Source organism: Oncorhynchus keta, chromosome 8, assembly GCF_023373465.1.
Source record: "Oncorhynchus keta strain PuntledgeMale-10-30-2019 chromosome 8, Oket_V2, whole genome shotgun sequence".
Classification (NCBI taxonomy): domain Eukaryota; kingdom Metazoa; phylum Chordata; class Actinopteri; order Salmoniformes; family Salmonidae; genus Oncorhynchus; species Oncorhynchus keta.
The window spans coordinates 12,691,484-12,711,427 of NC_068428.1; the positions used below are offsets into that span (position 1 = coordinate 12,691,484).

The 19,944-nt window shown below is 43.6% G+C and overlaps 1 protein-coding gene across 1 annotated transcript; it reads right to left on the reverse strand.

Annotated features, from left to right (window-relative positions):
• Positions 1 to 213: 213 nt before the first annotated feature.
• Positions 214 to 18,681, reverse strand: LOC118386796 (probable G-protein coupled receptor 63). Its single transcript, XM_035774641.2, has 2 exons — positions 18,186 to 18,681; positions 214 to 1,947 (listed from the first exon to the last, which is right to left on the reverse strand). Exon 2 carries the CDS (start codon positions 1,816 to 1,818, stop codon positions 556 to 558), a length of 1,263 nt encoding a protein of 420 aa, XP_035630534.1. The 5' UTR covers positions 1,819 to 1,947; positions 18,186 to 18,681; the 3' UTR covers positions 214 to 555.
• Positions 18,682 to 19,944: the final 1,263 nt, after the last annotated feature.

Consider the following 19,944-nt stretch of genomic DNA (forward strand, 5'->3'; position numbering starts at 1 on the left):
TTGAGAAAAACATCTAAACAAATAGATGCTGCAATTTACATTTGTTTAACCATTTTTCTATAAAGCTCTGAGTGTGTTTCTGAGTCAAACATTTGAGACATTTCTCTGCCTTTACGACATTTGTACAATTGCAGAAAACTTCCATGAAATCTAACATGAGACATAAAGAAGTAAACCAGAAGTAAAAAACAAAGACTGTATTAACAAGGTAAGAAATGTCAAAAATGTTTATTAGATTCAAGTACAGTACACTGAAATTGCAGATCTTCACCAGATGTAGCAGCATTATGACTGGTATAGACTAACTAATAGGCACAAAACAATTACATAGAAATATCAATGACAAAATGTAATCTCGGTGGCCTTATGACCATATTCAAAACCACTGAAGCAGTTAATTGACATGCTTTGTAAACAGATTCTACTCAGCTAAAATATACTGTCGAAACCGCAGTCTCAACTCATTCATTTGACTGGCGAGAACAAATTGGATAAGTGGTCAAACAAAACCTACATGGCAGTGAAGTCAGTGTCCTCCAAGTCAGTCCAGTGTTATTAGACCACAGAGCGATGCTCCCCACACACATACACAGCGCTGGGTCGGATACGTCGCTTTGTGTGGCCGGGCAGCTGAGGAAGAAACTTGAAATACTTGGGCATCAGGTCAAGGCAGGCGTCGCGGAACTTCTTGATCCGCCAGTAGTAAATGAGAGGGTTGAGGGCCGACTTGAGATAGCACAACAAAAGGAACCAGGTGCTGACTTCGAAGAAATTGGCCTTGTGGTAGAAGGGGCTGCTGAAGGTGGAAACCAGGCTGTAGGCGGTGAAGGGCGCCCAGCACACGGTGAACACCGAGAAGAGAATGAGGATGGTAGTGAAGGCACGCGTCTTGAAGCTCATGTCTATGTTCATCTCAAAGGGCCTCTGCAGGCTCATGAGGCCCAGCTTGCTGGCCTGACTCAGACAGATGCTGTCCGGGTGGCTGTGGATGCGCACGGCGTTGTGCCGTATGGTGTTCAGGATCCCCATGAAGGTGTACAGCATGACCATGAAGGGGATGAAAAAGAAGGCCAGCATGAGGAGCAACGCGTAGGCGTGGTAACCCGGCTCGCTGGTGTAGCCGAACACACACTGTGGAGCTCTAGAGGGGATCTGGAGTGATGGGTGGCCTATGGCTAGTGGGAAAGAGAAACATAAGGAGACAGTCCAAGCGATGACTATGAGCACTTTGGCTCTGTGGGGACTCAATTTGTCCTGTTTCTGGACTATGATCAGGAACCGATCTATGCTTATTATAAGCAGGATGACCATGCCCTCTATGACAAAGAGCCAGAAGAACATGGCCGACACTCGGCAGAAGACATCCCCGAAGATCCAGCGTGTGGTCACCACAGTAACCAGGGCAAAGGGCATGTTCAGCACGGCCAGCATCATGTCTGCGAAGGCCAGGCTGGCCAACAGGATGTTGATGGCGGATCGCATGGCGGCGCGCTGGTAGACCATCAGGACCACCACCACGTTCCCTAGGAAGGCCACCAACAGGATGGAGACCATGGCCATGCAGAAGAACACCTGGAGGGGCAGGCTGACGCCCTGAACACTCCCCTGGGCCTCGGCTGTTCGCGTGACTTTGTCCAGGTCCAGAGATGAAAAGGAGGAGCCATATGAGCTGTTTTCCATGGACATGTCTTCCGTGTCAGGCTGGCCGTGGAGGAGGTGGTCAGAGAGGTTCAGCAGCCCTGCCGTGACGAGGCAGCAGAGGCTGGCTTTATTGGTCTCCCCTGCCTCCACAGGGGGAACGACAGTGGAGTAAACCATTCTTCCACGGGGGGTGCAGGCTCGGGTTTAGGCATCGTTACTGGAGCTCTTCTCTTGCCAAACATGATGCCTCAGATGCTGTTCTTAGTCCAACTGAAGAACCCAGCATCTTAGCATGGAGGAGAGATCCTGGGGAGACAGAAAGGGAAATGGAGGCAAAACAGAAAGCGGGGACATTAGCAAGAGAACATAAACATCAAATGCTTTGTCTGTTTTTCCTTGATGATAATACCTTAAAATGATTATTCTTTGTTTTAAAATGTTGCCTTTCTCAAAAGACAATATTGTGTATCAAGTGAAATGTTGTCAAACTGAAACGTTTATATACACATTGATCTGCATGTACAATGCCTTCGGAAAGTATTCAGACCCCTTGACTTTTTCCAGATTTTGTTACGTTAGCCCTGTTCTAAAATGGATGAAATATAAAAACAATCTCAGCAATCTACACACAGTACTCCATAATGACCAAACGAAAAGTTTTTTGCATAAGTATTCAGACCCTTTGCTATGAGACTCAAAATTGAGCTCAGGTGCATCCTGTTTCCATTGATCATTCTTGAGATGTTTCTACAACTTCATCGGAGTCCACCTGTGGTAAATTCAATTGATTGGACATGATTTGGAAAGGCAAACACCTGTCTATATAAGGTCCCACAGTTGATGGTGCACATCAGAGCAAAAACCAAGCCACGAGGTCGAAGGAATTGTCTGTAGAGCTGCGAGACAGGATTGTGTCGAGGCATAGATCTAGGGAAGGGTAAAACAATTCTGCAGCATTGAAGGTCCCCAGAAACACAATGGCCACCACCATTCTTAAATGGAAGAAGTTTGGAACCACCAAGACTCTTCCTAGATCTGGCTGCCCGCCCAAACAGAGCAATCGGGAGAGAAGGGCCTGGGTCAGGGAGGTGACCAAGAACCCAATGGCCACTCTGACAGAGCTCTAGAGTCCCTCTGTGGAGATGGAGAACTTTCCAGAAGGACTACTATCGCTCAGAAGCCAGTAAAAGGCACATGACAGAACGCTTTGAGTTTGCCAAAAGGCACCTAAGACTCTCAGATCATGAGAAACAAGATTCTCTGGTCTGATGAAACCTAGATTGAACTCTTTGGCCTGAATGCCAAGCGTCACGTCTGGAGGAAACCTGGCACCATCCCTACGGTGAAGCATAGGGGTGGCAGCATCCTGCTGTGGGAATGTTTTTCAGCAGCAGGGACTGGGAGACGAGTCAGGATCGAGGCAAAGATGAACAGAGCAAAGTGCAGAGAGATCTTTGATGAAAACCTGCTCCAGAGCTTAGGACCTCAGACTGGGGCAAAGGTTCACCTTCCAACTGGATAATGACCCTAAGCATACAGCCAAGCCAACGCAGGAGTGGCTTTGGGACAAGTTTCTGAATGTCATCACACACAAGAAGACTTAAGGCAGTATGCAGTTGCAGTCTGACTATTTACATGTAAGCCTGGTTACTACACTATTATCAGAATGCCAACACAACCAGTGTATCACATCCGGCCGTGATTGGGAGTCCCATAGGGCGGTGCAAAATTGGCCCAGCATCGTCCGGGTTTTTCTGGGGTAGGCCATCATTGCAAATAAGAATGTGTTCTTAACTGACTTGCCTAGTTAAATAAGGGTTACATTACATTTTAAAAACCGGCTTACCAATGCTCTCTATCGCCAAAATGTCCTAGCAATTTCATGAATTATTTGATCCGTGCCAGGGAGAGATTTTTATTCCAAGTCAATGTTTTACTGGGGACAACTCAAGACTTCAATAAAAAAGGCTTATCACTAATATAAACATTGGATACTGTTATTTTAGACCGGCTGGTATCATTTACAATGGCTCATTGGCAAACGTCAAACAGAAAATGTTGGGCCCGTTTTCCTATGGAAGATTAGGACTGGCGGTGTTAAAAGCGGCAGACTATAAGCAGTCTTATCCATGAAAGCGATTTTGTCTTAGATTTCCGCAGCACTTTCAAATATGCTCTCTTCTCTCATTTCTAGGTTTAGTCATTCCATGTGGGTTGAACAGACAAAGCGATACAGGGGATTCAAAGCTTATTAAATAACTGCCAGTAAAAATGTAAATTTGTTCAAATTTTTCTGTACACTGCCGGATATGATTGTGTGACGGCTGTCGCTAGTCCGAAACCTTGAGGCAAATTCTATCCATTTACCATGCTGCAGAACTATAATTATGTCAAAGTTACCCCACCAGAGTAAAGGAGAGGGTAAAATGTTGTATTCATTAGATAAACAGGCTACCATAATAGAACAGGAACAAGTGTATTATTAGGCAATAATAGACTGACTGAGGCATTGTGTGTTCTTCCTCTTACCTTGACAACAGGGATAGAATACGCACGGCTAGATTATGATTAAAACCAAAAGGATACGTGTGGATGTGTGCAAACAAGCCTCAGACTGAAATCTATGTCTGCCTCCCGACTTCTCACTGACACGGACTGATCTTAACGCTCTGCCCTCTACTCTCATTATGATGCTATGACAGACACTGCTGATAGATAAAGCCGCACCAATTCTGCACTGTGTAGCAGTCTTTGTGTTCTAATTTACACATCATTCCTGAAATTAAATATATGGTCAAGTTCCTCATTACAGGGTTTTCAGTTACCCAAAAGACAATCCTTTGTGCTAAATGAAAGGGTGCATCATGGCCCTAGAGTATCTGTTCCCTTTTCATACAGAATGACTCAGAAGTGATTTGGTGGCTATAAAACAAAGATGACCCATAAAAGCACCCTTTTAACCTATCACTTATAAACATGAATTGGGGTGGTTAGAACAGTAGTCCCTATTCAGATATTCAGCATAATACAGTCATTTAAAAAATGTGATGGAAGAGAATGAAAAATATTAGAGGAACATGTTTACTATTTCAAGTACATATATCCACAGAAACCATAGTAACTGCTAAAAAGGATCTGCCTGGTACCTTGCAAGTCAATGATAACACTGCATGTTGAGTAGTTGTGGAACCTAGCAACAGGGACCTGCATCCAGCTAGTATTTCTATCGGGTGGCTTTGTATCTCTTTCAAAAAGCTTTTGAGAATTTTAATAACCACTAAAAAATAAACTAGATATGTGTCATACTATTTTGAATGATTTAGTTGATGTATCATATAGTCCGTTTAGCCTTAGATGATTATTTGCCCCGGTAACTAGCCTGAGACTATGGGAGAAAGTTGAAAAAGCAGTCAACAATGGAAATTGTCTTTCTTATTTTTGAGTGTAGGAATTGTAATTACACATTTGTTACTGAGCTGGATAATATTGTTCAGTTATCAAAAGGTGAAATAAAACATAATAAAGCTGAGTAATTCTTAGAGTAGCAAAGTTACAAATAATAGTAGCAGGGCTGCTGACCTTTGAACAAAGCTTGGAGTAAAATGTTGCCTAGATGGGGTCTGGGGGTCCTCCCCTAGGAATATTGTACTGTTTTAAAAGCTAATTTCCTGCAATTTTACATATTCGACATGGCTTAAGACTATGACCAGGGTGAAATAAACACAGGTCAGGTGTATTCAGAATGCTTTGAATGTTAATTTAACCCTCAAAATTGAGATGAGTTTTTTTGGTAGGGGTGAAATCTTAGGTGGTTTGACACTTTATCCAGACACTAATGAAATTAGATGGGGAGATAGGCAAATGGGAGAAGCAGTGTGGAGGTTGGAAGCAGGGATCCCTGTTGTCAGGTAGAAAGTGTTGGGGGGTGTTACCGCTACATCAATGCTCTGCACAGGAAATACTCATTTTAATGGTTGATGTCAGTGGGTAACAAAATCATAGACTGCAGTCTCCTTGTCCATAGATTGCTTTCAAGGTAAGGACGAAAACACATAGTATTTTGTCATTTGGGTGAACCATCTCTTTAAAATAGGTCCGGAAGAAAATCTTGATTGCTCTCTAAGGAGGGTTGACCACCCCTGATCTATGTTTCCCATGTGCTGGGGGTTTGAAAATATTATTTTTTATAACAATTCATTTCTCAAAATCACCCAACCTTCAAGAAAAATCCCAAATGCATGAGCGTTGGCAGCTCTGCAGTAGTCCAGTTTAACATGGTAAGAGGAGTAGAAATGGTTTACTAGTGATTAAACTAAAACTATAGCCTACAGTCAGCCATTACAGCTGTCAATTTCAAATATTATGTGCCGGCCTATTTAAAGAATATCTCATCACTGGAAATGATTGATTGTGAGGGTATATCATTTCAAAGCCTACACACTACTGGGTTGCAGGCATTGGGTCACGTAGTTGGGTTGTTTTCTTTAAAAATAGCACGCTTGGGTTGTTAATACTGTGATGTAAAATGATGTATGATGTATGTAATGTTAATACTGGGTTATTAATGTTGGGTTATTGAGATATGACCCAGTGGGTCGGTTAATTCTCCCACCAAATCCAGATGATCAAAGTGATCTGGCAAGCTTGTGAATGAAAATTGTCGCAGCTCTTTAGCAAGTCTAACAGGCAGTCAAGGTTGCCATATCTGCAATTTTCATGATAAATTGGGCTACTTTGAATACAATGTCGCGGTGAAAATGTATTGGTCGTGGGTTGCGGGTTTCTGGACTACTTCTAAATTGCACCGCAGCCACCATGGCAATTTCTTAAAATATACAGTACCAGTTAATAGTTCGAACACACCTACTCATTCCAGGGGTTTTCTTTATTTTTTAAAAACTATTTTCTACATAGTACAATAATAGTGAAGACATCAAAATTATGAAATAACACATATGGAATCATGTTAGGAACCAAAAAAATATTAAACACCCTTTGCCTTGATGACAGCTTTGCACACTTTTATACAAAAAAATATGTTGAAACGATATCACAGGAGTAATTGCAAATCAATTCCTGCCGCTTGTGTAGCATACCTATACCTGGCAAAAATATTTAATAAAATGCCTATCATTTCAGTTTATTGTTGTTGTAGCCTTGTGTTATTAAGCAATTATTAATGGCCTTATTTAGTTAATCAAGTTGGAAGTTATCAATTGTGATCATGGTCACAATCCTATCGCAATTGCCGATCAGCTGTTGTTAGAGTGCATTAGATTGATGGTAACAATCAGTCAGATTAGGCTGCAGGTTAAAAAAATACAAAATGAAAACACTTGCTGTTGTTGACAAGCATTGGCCTATTCAGTTCATATCCATATGTTTAAATGTGATTCAGTGATTGAATTTATGGCCCCATTGCCAGTAGCCTATTCCAGCAGGCTATTGGGCAACTCAAGCACTTCCTACCTAGAAATTGCCTCTGTTCATGTTGAATAAATTAGTCTGTGTATTTGAACTATGCAAGCTGCTAAATCGTTCATTTTACATCTTGCCTAGGCTACTGTACGCTATCTGAAATTAGATGTAGACCTATCAGGGGCTAGCCTATAGGTTACCTGCATCTAGCTAACCAAATCATGGCAAAGTTGAATTACAATCATAAAACCATATTTTAGTCAGTAGGCCCAGCCAATGCCTATTGAAATTACAAGTCAATCTTACAAATTTATAACGGTTTATAGTCTTAACATCTGGCACATAATAACGGCATAATTGTCAGAGAATTGCCTAACATTTGTTTTTTTAAGTTTATATTTGAAATTATATTTACTCTATCAACATATTCAAATTCCTTTATTAGTCACATTAGCTCGCAATAATGATTATTTAGATGGAAAACCAAATGTAGCTTTTGAAGTCGTTAGAAGTTCAATTGAGATTCCTTCATAATTCACTCGATAATGTAATGGAAAAAGGGTTTATTGGCTAAATGTGGCAACTCCTCTCTTGCTGCTAAAAAACACATTTTGGGCTAGTTTTCAGGCCTTGTGGGCAGGTTTTGAGTAGTCATTGGCTACAATTTTAGCTTGACCTGGCAACCCTGGACAAATGGGAAAGGTGTTGTGCTTCACCAAAAACAGTGTGTAAAAAGCTAGCTACGTAACTAACATTACTAATTTTCATTCTGGAATAAATTACCTAGCTATACTGACTTGCCTAATTAAACAAAGGTAAACATTTTTTATTTATTTTTTAACTCCCTTCCTTGACAACAGTTCTGCACTGATCCACAAAGCGCAAAAATAATGAATTCCCTGACCTCTGTTGAGGCGATATCACCATAAATCCTGCATGGCCAATGCATAAGTCGGCTTGAACATGCACCCAGATGCACAATGCACTCCTCTCCAGAATGGACTCTCTCCCGTCTATTTGTGCACATACATTGTTTCATAATTGCATTTTGTGAATGGTTTGCATTTGATTGTTAGTGTATATCAATTCCCCATTACATATCACCAGTAGTACATTTACCATTCATTCCTATAATTTCTCATCTACAATGTTTGTTACTTTGATTATGGTCATTTATTTTCATGCATTCAACCTATGCTACACTTGTGAGAAACACGTTTTGCTATATTTCATTCCATTTACGAGTTTTGTCAATTTAGTCGTTGTCTTTTGTTTGGAGCGCTCCTGTCAATGTTGAGTAAGGACACGCATGGATAGAAGTAGGCCTATAGGGTACCTGGCCTTCGAACAAATGTAGATATATAAATGTGCCAATTTGAGGATCTGATCAGTATTTCTAATTGATTTAACGCACCAACACTAATGACCTGTGGAGCTTCTCAAAGTAATGTTTTCTTCACCTCAAACAACAAGCAAACAAAGTCTGTTTTTACATCCATTGAGAATTACGATAGTTCCTCAATGTATTTGGAAAATATTTCCAGATCTCTCCCTTTCGATAACCACTCAGCGTTAAAAGGGAAAAATGTAACGCTCCGATCCAGTGGAAACATCATAAAATAGGCCTACCTGATTACTTCTTATCAGTGCTTGACTTGGACTGAAACAGGTTCCGGTAGTCATTTTGGGTGCTGCTACTGTTAATATTTAGGTGCAGGAGATACACAATACTTTTGAGCTAATACTCTATAAGAGGAACAGAAGCTCAAGCAGTAGAACATTTGAGGTGCCGATACTCAGCTCCGTTGAGCTCCTGCCCAAGTTAAGCACTGCTTCTTATCCCTTGCGCAAATATCCTACAGCTGTGTCTGTCCCGAGCTCACTCCTGAGGGAAACTCTGAGGGCCCAGAATATTTTATACAATGTTGCAAGTTCGCTAGCGCATGCTTCAGGCCTGGACCCAGAATTTTGATTAACCACATGACAATGATGTTGAGATATGAAGATGTTATTATAAGTGAATCAAAACTGTTTCACATGTTTTATATGAAAACCATAACTGGCACGCAGATTGGTAGAAATGGTAAGATACATTGGGATTCAACATGAGAAAGGTTGCCAACTCCTCGTGTAGCCTATTACCGGCAACTTCAGGAGAGTAATGGAAGAATCTATGAAAGCTAGCAGGAGCGAGAGGAGAATAATTGGGGCAGGTTAAGTTTTTTAAATTCTGTTTATCTAGATCTCTGATGCCCTCTTGAGGCATTTGTCTTATTTTATCAAACCGTAAACTTAAAGTATCAGACAAGCTCAATGAGTATTACTTCAGCAACAGGACCCTGTCTTTCAAAGATATTTTGATTTTTACGAATTAACTCCACATATCTTCATTTTAAAGGGTTTAAACACAGTTTCCCATGCTTGTTCAATGAATCATAAACAATTCATGAACAAGCACCTGTGGAACGGTCGTTAAGACACTAACAGCTTACAGGTGGTAGGCAGTTAAGGTCACAGTTATGAAAACTTAGGACACTAAAGAGGCCTATCTACTGACTATGAAAAACAGCAAAAGAAAGATGCCCAGGGTCCCTGCTCATCTGCGTGAATGTGCCTTAGGCATGCTGCAAGGAGACATGAGGACTGCAGATGTGGCCAGGGCAATAAATTGCAATGTTTGTACTGTGAGACGCCTAAGACAGCGCTACAGGGAGACAGGACGGACAGCTGATCATCCTCGCAGTGGCAGACCACGTGTAACAACACCTGCACAGGATCGGTACATCCGAACATCACACCTGCGGTACAGGATGGCAACAACAACTGCCCAAGTTACACCAGGAAGGCACAATCCCTCCATCAGTGCTCAGACTGTCCGCAATAGGCTGAGAGAGGCTGGACTGAGGGCTTGTAGGCCTGATGTAAGGCAGGTCCTCACCAGACATCACCGGCAACAACGTCGCCAATGGGCACAAACCCACCGTCGCTGGACCAGACAGGACTGGCAAAATGTGCTCTTCACAGACGAGTCGCGGTTTCGTCTCACAAGGGGTGATGGTCGGATTCGCATTCATCACCAAAGTAATGAGCGTTACAACGAGGCCTGTACTCTGGAGCGGGATCGATTTGGAGGTGGATGGTCCGTCATGGTCTGGGGTGATGTGGCACAGGATCATCGGACTGAGCTTGTTGTCATTGCAGGCAATCTCAACACTGTGCGTTACAGGGAAGAAATCCTCCTCCCTCATGTGGTACCCTTCCTGCAGGCTCATCCTGACATGACCTTCCAGCATGACAATGCCACCAGCCATACTGCTTGTTCTGTGCATGATATCCTGCAAGACAGGAATGCCAGTGTTCTGCCATGGCCAGCGAAGAGCCCAGATCTCAATCCAATTGAGCACATCTGGGACCTGTTGTTGAATCGGACGGTGAGGGCTAGGGCCATTCCCCCCAGAAATATCTGGGAACTTGCAGGTGCCTTGGTGGAAGAGTGGGGTAACATCTCACAGCAAGAACTGGCAAATTTGGTGCAGTCCATGAGGAGGAGATGCACTGCATTGCTTAATGCAGCTGGTGGCCACACCAGATTCTGACTGTTACTTTTGATTTTGACCTCCCCCCTTTTGTCCAGGGACACATTATTCAATTTCTGTTAGTCACATGTCTGTGGAACTTGTTCAGTTTATGTCTCAGTTGTTGATTCTTGCTTCCGGTTCCGGTTGGAGCGAGCGGTCGCATTCGCACTTCGCTCTGCAGGTTGTATAACTTTTTCATTACATTTCATTACAGTACAACGGTTGATTTGTCTAATCTTAGCAATTCTTCTTAGCTAGCTACATAGCCGTCCTTGTATCAGAGATAATTGCATAATTATCGTATTTCGTCGCCCTAACGTAGCCTTCACTGCTATTCGCCCAGGAGCTAGCAACGCTAGCTAACGCACACAGATTAGCATCACTGTAGTGCTATTCACTCAACTGTACGACTTGATTAGTTTACTGTTAGCTAGCTACATAATCTTAGCCATTCTTCTTAGCTAGCTACATAGCCGTCCTTGTATCAGAGATAATTGCATTAATTATCGTATTTCGTATTTCGTCGCCCTAACGTAGCCTTCACTGCTATTCGCCCAGGAGCTAGCAACGCTAGCTAACGCACACAGATTAGCATCACTGTAGTGCTATTCACTCAACTGTACGACTTGATTAGTTCAGTGTTAGCTAGCTACATAGCTGTCTTTGTTTCCAAGATAATTGTGTAGTTTAGTGTGTGTAGCCTTGGAGTGATTATCTTAATTCACTGAGGTTCGCTAGCCAGCTATTTGTCGTCCTTAACGTAGGAGACTCTGCTAGCTAGCCAACAGCTAACAGCTAGCAACGTCACCACACGTTTACTGATTCGAACCAATCACCGGTCAGGGAGTATCACATTTTCATTTCATTACAGTACAACGGTTTGATTTGTTTGATCGTAGCTAGCTACATAGCTAGCTACATAGCCGTCTTTGTTTCAAAGATAATTGTGTAGTCTAGACCGATTTCCTAGGTTAGCTAGCCAGCTATTGTCGTTCTTTAACTCAACGTAACGTAAACAACACTGCTAGCTAGCCAGCTAGCCCCCGAACAGCAGCACTGTAGAAATTATTACACTCAACGGAACGACTTGATTAGTGTAGTGTCAACAACGCAGCTACTGCCAGCTAGCCTACTTTAGCAGTACTGTATCATTTTAATCATTTTAGTCAATAGATTCTTGCTACGTAAGCTAACTTTCTGAACATTCGAGACGTGTAGTCCGCTTGTCATTCCAATTTCCTTGCATTAGCGTAGCCTTTTCTGTAGCCTGTCAACTATGTGTCTGTCTATCCCTGTTCTCTCCTCTCTGCACAGACCATACAAACGCTCCACACCGCGTGGCCGCGACCACCCTAACCTGGTGGTCCCAGCGCGTACGACCCACGTGGAGTTCCAGGTCTCTGGTAGCCTCTGGAACTGCCAATCTGCGGCCAACAAGGCAGAGTTCATCTCAGCCTATGCCTCCCTCCAGTCCCTTGACTTCTTGGCACTGACGGAAACATGGATCACCACAGATAACACTGCTACTCCTACTGCTCTCTCCTCGTCCGCCCACGTGTTCTCGCACACCCCGAGAGCTTCTGGTCAGCGGGGTGGTGGCACCGGGATCCTCATCTCTCCCAAGTGGTCTTTCTCTCTTTCTCCCCTTACCCATCTGTCTATTGCCTCCTTTGAATTCCATGCTGTCACAGTTACCAGCCCTTTCAAGCTTAACATCCTTATCATTTATCGCCCTCCAGGTTCCCTCGGAGAGTTCATCAATGAGCTTGATGCCTTGATAAGCTCCTTTCCTGAGGACGGCTCACCTCTCACAGTTCTGGGCGACTTTAACCTCCCCACGTCTACCTTTGACTCATTCCTCTCTGCCTCCTTCTTTCCACTCCTCTCCTCTTTTGACCTCACCCTCTCACCTTCCCCCTACTCACAAGGCAGGCAATACGCTTGACCTCATCTTTACTAGATGCTGTTCTTCCACTAACCTCATTGCAACTCCTCCAAGTCTCCGACCACTACCTTGTATCCTTTTCCCCTCTCGCTCTCATCCAACACTTCCCACACTGCCCCTACTGGATGGTATCGCGCCGTCCCAACCTTCGCTCTCTCTCCCCCGCTACTCTCTCCTCTTCCATCCTATCTTCTTTCCCTCTGCTCAAACTTTCTCCAACCTATCTCCTGATTCTGCCTCCTCAACCCTCCTCTCCCTTACTGCATCCTTTGACTCCCTATGTCCCCTATCCTCCAGGCCGGCTCGGTCCTCCCTCCCGCTCCGTGGCTCGACGACTCATTGCGAGCTCACAGAACAGGGCTCCGGGCAGCCGAGCGGAAATGGAGGAAAACTCGCCCCCTGCGGACCTGGCATCCTTTCACTCCCTCCTCTCTACATTTTCCTCCTCTGTCTCTGCTGCTAAAGCCACTTTCTACCACTCTAAATTCCAAGCATCTGCCTCTAACCCTAGGAAGCTCTTTGCCACCTTCTCCTCCCTCCTGAATCCTCCCCCCCCCCTCCTCCTCCCTCTCTGCAGATGACTTCGTCAACCATTTTGAAAAGAAGGTCGATGACATCCGATCCTCGTTTGCTAAGTCAAACGACACTGCTGGTTCTGCCCACACTGCCCTACCCTATGCTCTGACCTCTTTCTCCCTCTCTCTCCAGATGAAATCTCGCGTCTTGTGACGGCCGGCCGCCCAACAACCTGCCCGCTTGACCCTATCCCCTCCTCTCTTCTCCAGACCATTTCCGGAGACCTTCTCCCTTACCTCACCTCGCTCATCAACTCATCCCTGACCGCTGGCTACGTCCCTCCCGTCTTCAAGAGAGCGAGAGTTGCACCCTTCTGAAAAAACCTACACTCGATCCCTCCGATGTCAACAACTACAGACCAGTATCCCTTCTCTTTTTTCTCTCCAAAACTCTTGAGCGTGCCGTCCTTGGCCAGCTCTACCGCTATCTCTCTCAGAATGACCTTCTTGATCCAAATCAGTCAGGTTTCAAGACTAGTCATTCAACTGAGACTGCTCTTCTCTGTATCACGGAGGCGCTCCGCACTGCTAAAGCTAACTCTCTCTCCTCTGCTCTCATCCTTCTAGACCTATCGGCTGCCTTCGATACTGTGAACCATCAGATCCTCCTCTCCACCCTCTCCGAGTTGGGCATCTCCGGCGCGGCCCACGCTTGGATTGCGTCCCTACCTGACAGGTCGCTCCTACCAGGTGGCGTGGCGAGAATCTGTCTCCTCACCACGCGCTCTCACCACTGGTGTCCCCAGGGCTCTGTTCTAGGCCCTCTCTTATTCTCGCTATACACCAAGTCACTTGGCTCTGTCATAACCTCACATGGTCTCTCCTATCATTGCTATGCAGACGACACACAATTAATCTTCTCCTTTCCCCCTTCTGATGACCAGGTGGCGAATCGCATCTCTGCATGTCTGGCAGACATATCAGTGTGGATGACGGATCACCACCTCAAGCTGAACCTCAGCAAGACGGAGCTCCTCTTCCTCCCGGGAAGGACTGCCCGTTCCATGATCTCGCCATCACGGTTGACAACTCCATTGTGTCCTCCTCCCAGAGCGCTAAGAACCTTGGCGTGATCCTGGACAACACCCTGACGTTCTCAACTAACATCAAGGCGGTGTCCCGTTCCTGTAGGTTCATGCTCTACAACATCCGCAGAGTACGACCCTGCCTCACACAGGAAGCGGCGCAGGTCCTAATCCAGGCACTTGTCATCTCCCGTCTTGATTACTGCAACTCGCTGTTGGCTGGGCTCCCTGCCTGTGCCATTAAACCCCTACAACTCATCCAGAACGCCGCAGCCCGTCTGGTGTTCAACCTTCCCAAGTTCTCTCACGTCACCCCGCTCCTCCGCTCTCTCCACTGGCTTCCAGTTGAAGCTCGCATCCGCTACAAGACCATGGTGCTCGCCACGGAGCTGTGAGGGGAACGGCACCTCAGTACCTCCAGGCTCTGATCAGGCCCTACACCCAAACAAGGACACTGCGTTCATCCACCTCTGGCCTGCTCGCCTCCCTACCACTGAGGAAGTACAGTTCCCGCTCAGCCCAGTCAAAACTGTTCGCTGCTCTGGCCCCCAATGGTGGAACAAACTCCCTCACGACGCCAGGACAGCGGAGTCAATCACCACCTTCCGGAGACACCTGAAACCCCACCTCTTCAAGGAATACCTAGGATAGGGTAAGTAAGGGTAAGTAATCCTTCTCACCCCCCTTCTCACCCCCAACAAGATTTAGGCTAAATGACTTAAATGTAATGTAAATGTTATGTTCATACAAATATTTACACATGTTAAGTTTGCTGAAAATAAATGCAATTGATAGTGAGGGGACGTTTCTTTTTTGCTGAGTTTAGTTGATTTCTTATTTTTGTGTGTGTGTATACAGTGCATTCGGGAAGTATTCAGACTCCTTAATTTTTTCAACATTTTGTTACGTTACAACCTTATTCACCCCTCATCATTCTACACACAATACACCATAATGACAAAGCAAAATCAGGTTTTTAGACATTTTTAAAAAATGTATAAAAATATATATAAACATATATATATATATCAAATTATATATCACATTTACATAAGCATTCATCCCCTTTACTCAGTACTTTGTTGAAGCACCTTTGACAGTGATTACAGCCTTGAGTCTTCTTGGGTATGACGCTACAAGCTTGGCACACCTGTATTTGGGGAGTTTCTCCCATTCTTCTCTGCAGATCCTCTCAAGCTATGTCAGGTTGGGAGGGGAGTGTCGCTGCACAGCTATTTTCAGGTCTCTCCAGAGATGTTTGATCAGGTTCAAGTCCGGGCTCTGGCTGGGCCACTGAAGAACATCCAGAGACTTGTCCCAAAGCAATTCCTGCGTTGTCTTGGCTGTGTGCTTAGGATTGTTGTCCTGTTGGAAGGTGAACCTTCGCCCCAGTCTGAGGTCCTGAGGATCCTTATGTACCTTGATCCTGACTAGTCTCCCAGTCCCTGCCTCTGAAAAACATACCCACAGCATGCTGCTGCCACCCCCATGCTTCACCATAGGGATGGTATTGGCCAGGTGATGAGTGGTGCGTGGTTTCCTCCAGACGTGACGCTTGGCATTCAGGCCAAAGAGTTCAATATTGGTTTCATCAGACCAGAGAATCTTAATATAATAATAATAATATATGCCATTTAGCTGACGCTTTTATCCAAAGCGACTTACAGTCATGTGTGCATACATTCTACGTATGGGTGGTCCCGGGAATCGAACCCACTACCCTGGCGTTACAAGCGCCATGCTCTACCAACTGAGCCACAGAAGGACCATCTTGTTTCTCATGGTCTGAGAGTCCTTTAAGTTCCTCTTGGCAAACTTCAAGTGGGCTGTCATGTGCCTTTTACTGAGGAGTGGATTCCATCTGGCCACCTGATTGGTAGTGTGCTGCAGAGATGGTTGTCCTTTTGGAAGGTTATCCCATCTCCACAGAAGAACTCTGGAGCTCTGTCAGAGTGACCATAGTGTTCTTGGTCACCTCCCTGACCAAGGCCCTTCTCTCACGATTTCTCAGTTTAGCCGTGCGACCAGCTCTGGGAAAAGTCTTGGTGGTTCCAAACTTCTTACCTTTAATAATGATGGAGTCCATTGTGTTCTCGGGGGACCTTCAATGCTGCAGACATTTGTTGGTACCCTTCCCCAGATCTGTGCCTCGACACAATCCTGTCTCTGAGCTCTACAGACAATTCCTTCGAACTCATGGCTTGATTTTTGCTCTGACATGCACTGTCAACCGTGGGGCCTTATATAGACAGGTGTGTGCCTTTCCAAATAATGTCCAATCAATTGAATTTACCACAGGTGGACTCCAATCAAGTTGTAGAAACATCTCAAGGATGATTAATGGAAACAAGATGCACCTGAGCTCAATTTTGAGTCTTATAGGAAATGGTCTGAATAATTATGTAAATAAGGTATTCATGCTTTTATTTTTGATACTTTTACAATAAAAATCTTTCTAATTTTGGGGTATTGTGTGTAAATTCATAAGGAAAATAAATATTTAATACATTTTAGAATGAGGCTGCATTGTAACAAAATGTGGGAAAAGTAAAGTGGTCTGAATACTTTCCGAATGCACTGCACACAAAAAAAATGGGTTAAAAATAACCCAATTTCGGGTATTTGGTAACTCAGCACTGGGTAAATATTGGACAAAACACACACTAGGATACTTTGACCCAGCCAGCTGGGTTGTGTGAATAACCCATGTTGGGATGTTTTATTTACCCCAAAAACGTGGTTATTTTGACACAGCAGTGGATCGCTTTTTACTCTTTTGCTGGCTTATTGTTTTATATGTATTTTTGACCCAGCAATGCATTATTTCTTACTTTATTGCTCGGATATATTTTTTGTTCCGTCTCTATTACAGAATCTGTTTTTCCATTCCACAATTGTCTAGTGTTTGTGATGGCGTGCCCACTGGAACCGATTCGTCTTGTGTTTAGCAGACAGGACTGGAACCCGGTGTGGTCGTCTGCTGCAATAACCCATCGGGGACAAGGACCGTTATTTGCCAGTTTGTGGCCCGCCTGTTTCAGCTTGCACGATTCTTGCCATTCCCCTTCGACCTCTCATCAAAGAGCTGTTTTCACCCACGGGACTGCCATTGACTGGATGTTTTATGTTTGTTGCATCATTCTCGGTAAACCCTAGACACCATTGTACGTGGAAAGCCCAGGAGGCCAGCAGTTTCTGAAATACTGTAACCGGCGCACTTAACACAGACGATCACACCACGCTCAAAGTTGCATACATCAATCACCACATGACTCAACTCAATAACATCTTCAAAATGGGCAAACCATTTTCTGTATCGGGTTAGTGTACTTAATAATCTGGCCGCTGAGTTTATATCCCAACATTGGGATAGTTACCACTGTTATAATATGTATATAAGAATGTTATTAATTTTATATTTGAATATCTAATGTGCAAAAATAATCAAGGAAAGTTTAAATGTGCAGTGTACAAACTTAACATGATCAACAGGAATGACATGTACTCTCACATGTGGCCAAAAATAAGTATCTGGATTACATTAAAAAAGACCCAGCATGAAAGTGAATAAAAACCCAACTGATGGTTAAATTAAGCCTTGGGCTATCCCTACAAGCCCCGAGTCTCTTTACTTACAAATTAACCCGTTTGTGTAATTCCAAAAACCCAACTGACTGGATCAATATAACCCAACAGTCTGGATCAATATAACCCAACAGGCGGGATCCAAATAACCCAGCGCTGGGTTACCAACTAACCCAAATAGGGTTGTTTTTTAACCCAGCATTGTTTTGAGTGTAGGGCTATTTATTTTGATATTTTTGATAACATTATTATTATACTGTGGAAATAAATGTAAGATCAAATGCTTGTTTGATGAGAACCTAAGATTAGTTCAATCAAACAAGCTGAATTGTTTGAAAGTACGTTTATATTGTATCAATTAAACCACTTTTCAGGGAGTAGTATTGTTTGTTACAGCAGAATCCCCAAGTGAAATTACCGTTTTCCTTCCAAAGTCTGGTTGACATCGTTGGGTTTCAGTAGACAGACAATTGCTCGCGGCTCATTTCAGTCTTTCAGTTGATCCAATTCACTGTCCAGATGCTTTTTGTAATTCCTCGAAGTCACAACTAGATATACTGTATTAATCTCTCATTGCACGCAAATTAATAAATCTAATCAAATAAGATTATTTACAGTGCGAAACACGGGCAATGCCACCTACACAATTCAACAAAAGCGCCAAGTAAAATGTAGTTCCGCGTATCATTCTGCCTTTGTTTTGCAGGGAATGGGTTCTCCGACAAAAGAAAACACCGCTAGATTGGTTTACAAGACAAAATCATGACTCAAAGAGGCATTAAACAATTTGATTGTCGGTCATTTCATTTTCTTTCCAACCCTCATCTTTTTGTTATCCTGAGAATGATAATTTCGTTTTCCACTATTCGGGGTTCACGGTATAATATTCCATCTCTGTTACGAACTACGATCACTGTCCGTATACTGGTTAACTGACAGTCTCATCATCCAATAGTATGGACAGCTCGGGTAGGGTCCTTTGTTATGACGCGCCCATTATCTAGAGCTCCAATTGAAATGACAGATGGCCATAAAGAGGCGTAACGTTGTGGTTCAAGAACTAGGCTTTACCGGGCACGTGCATATAAGCGTTGTATTGTTACGTTGTATACAATCAAACACAGAGATAAATACAATATTACAAGGTTCCATAAAGTATAGGGTTTGGTCATTAGATGTTCTTAATATTACACGTTTTGTGCATGTAATAGATAGCCTGCATCCCCTTCTTTCCATTTTTGGACATAAATTAATTACATACAGTGGCAAGAAAAAGTATGTGAACCCTTTGGAATTACCTGGATTTCTGCAAGAAATTGGTCACATAACTTGATCTGATCTTCATCTAAGTCACAACACAGTCTGCTTAAACTAATAACACACTAACAGTTATAGGTTTTCATGTCTTTGTTGAATATACAGTGTAAACATTCACAGTGCATGGTGGATGGTTCACCCTCCTTTGGCAGCAATATCCTCAACCAAACATTTTCCGTAGTTGCCGATCAGACCTGCACAATTAGTCATGAGTAATTTTGGACCATTCCACTTTACAAAACTGTTTCAGTTCAGCAATATTCTTGGGATGTCTGGTGTGAACCACACTCTTGAGGTCATGCCACAGCATCTCAATTAGGTTGAGGTCAGGACTCTGACTGGGCCACTCCAGAAGGCGGATTTTCTTCTGTTGTTGATTTAGTTCTGTGTTTTGGGTCGTTGTCCTTTTGCATCACCCAACTTCTGTCGAGCTTCAATTGGCGGATAGATAGCTTTACATTCTCCAGCAAAATGTCTTGATAAAACTTGGGAATTTTTCCGTCAATGATAGCAAGTTGTCAAGGCCCTGCCTGAGGCAGCAAAGCAGCCCCAAACCATGATGCTCCCTCCACCATACTTTATAGTTGGGATGAGGTTTTGATGTTGGTATGCTGTGCATTTGTTTCTCCACACAAAAGTACAATAATTGGGGTTATTAGTTTAAGCACACTGTGTTTGTCTATTGTTGTGACTGAGTTAGATGAAGATCAGATCAAATTCTATGACCAATTTATGCAGAAATCCAGGTAATTCCAAAGGGTTCACATGCGTTGTCTTGCCACTGTATACCCATTGATTCTTGAAGAATATAACTTATAAATGCCTAATGAGCTTGGTTCAACAGTCATACCCCATCAGAA

Coding starts and splice junctions, on each gene's coding strand:
- LOC118386796 (XM_035774641.2), bottom strand. CDS start 1,818: ATGGTTTACTCCACTGTCGTTCCCCCTGTGGAGGCAGGGGAGACCAAT.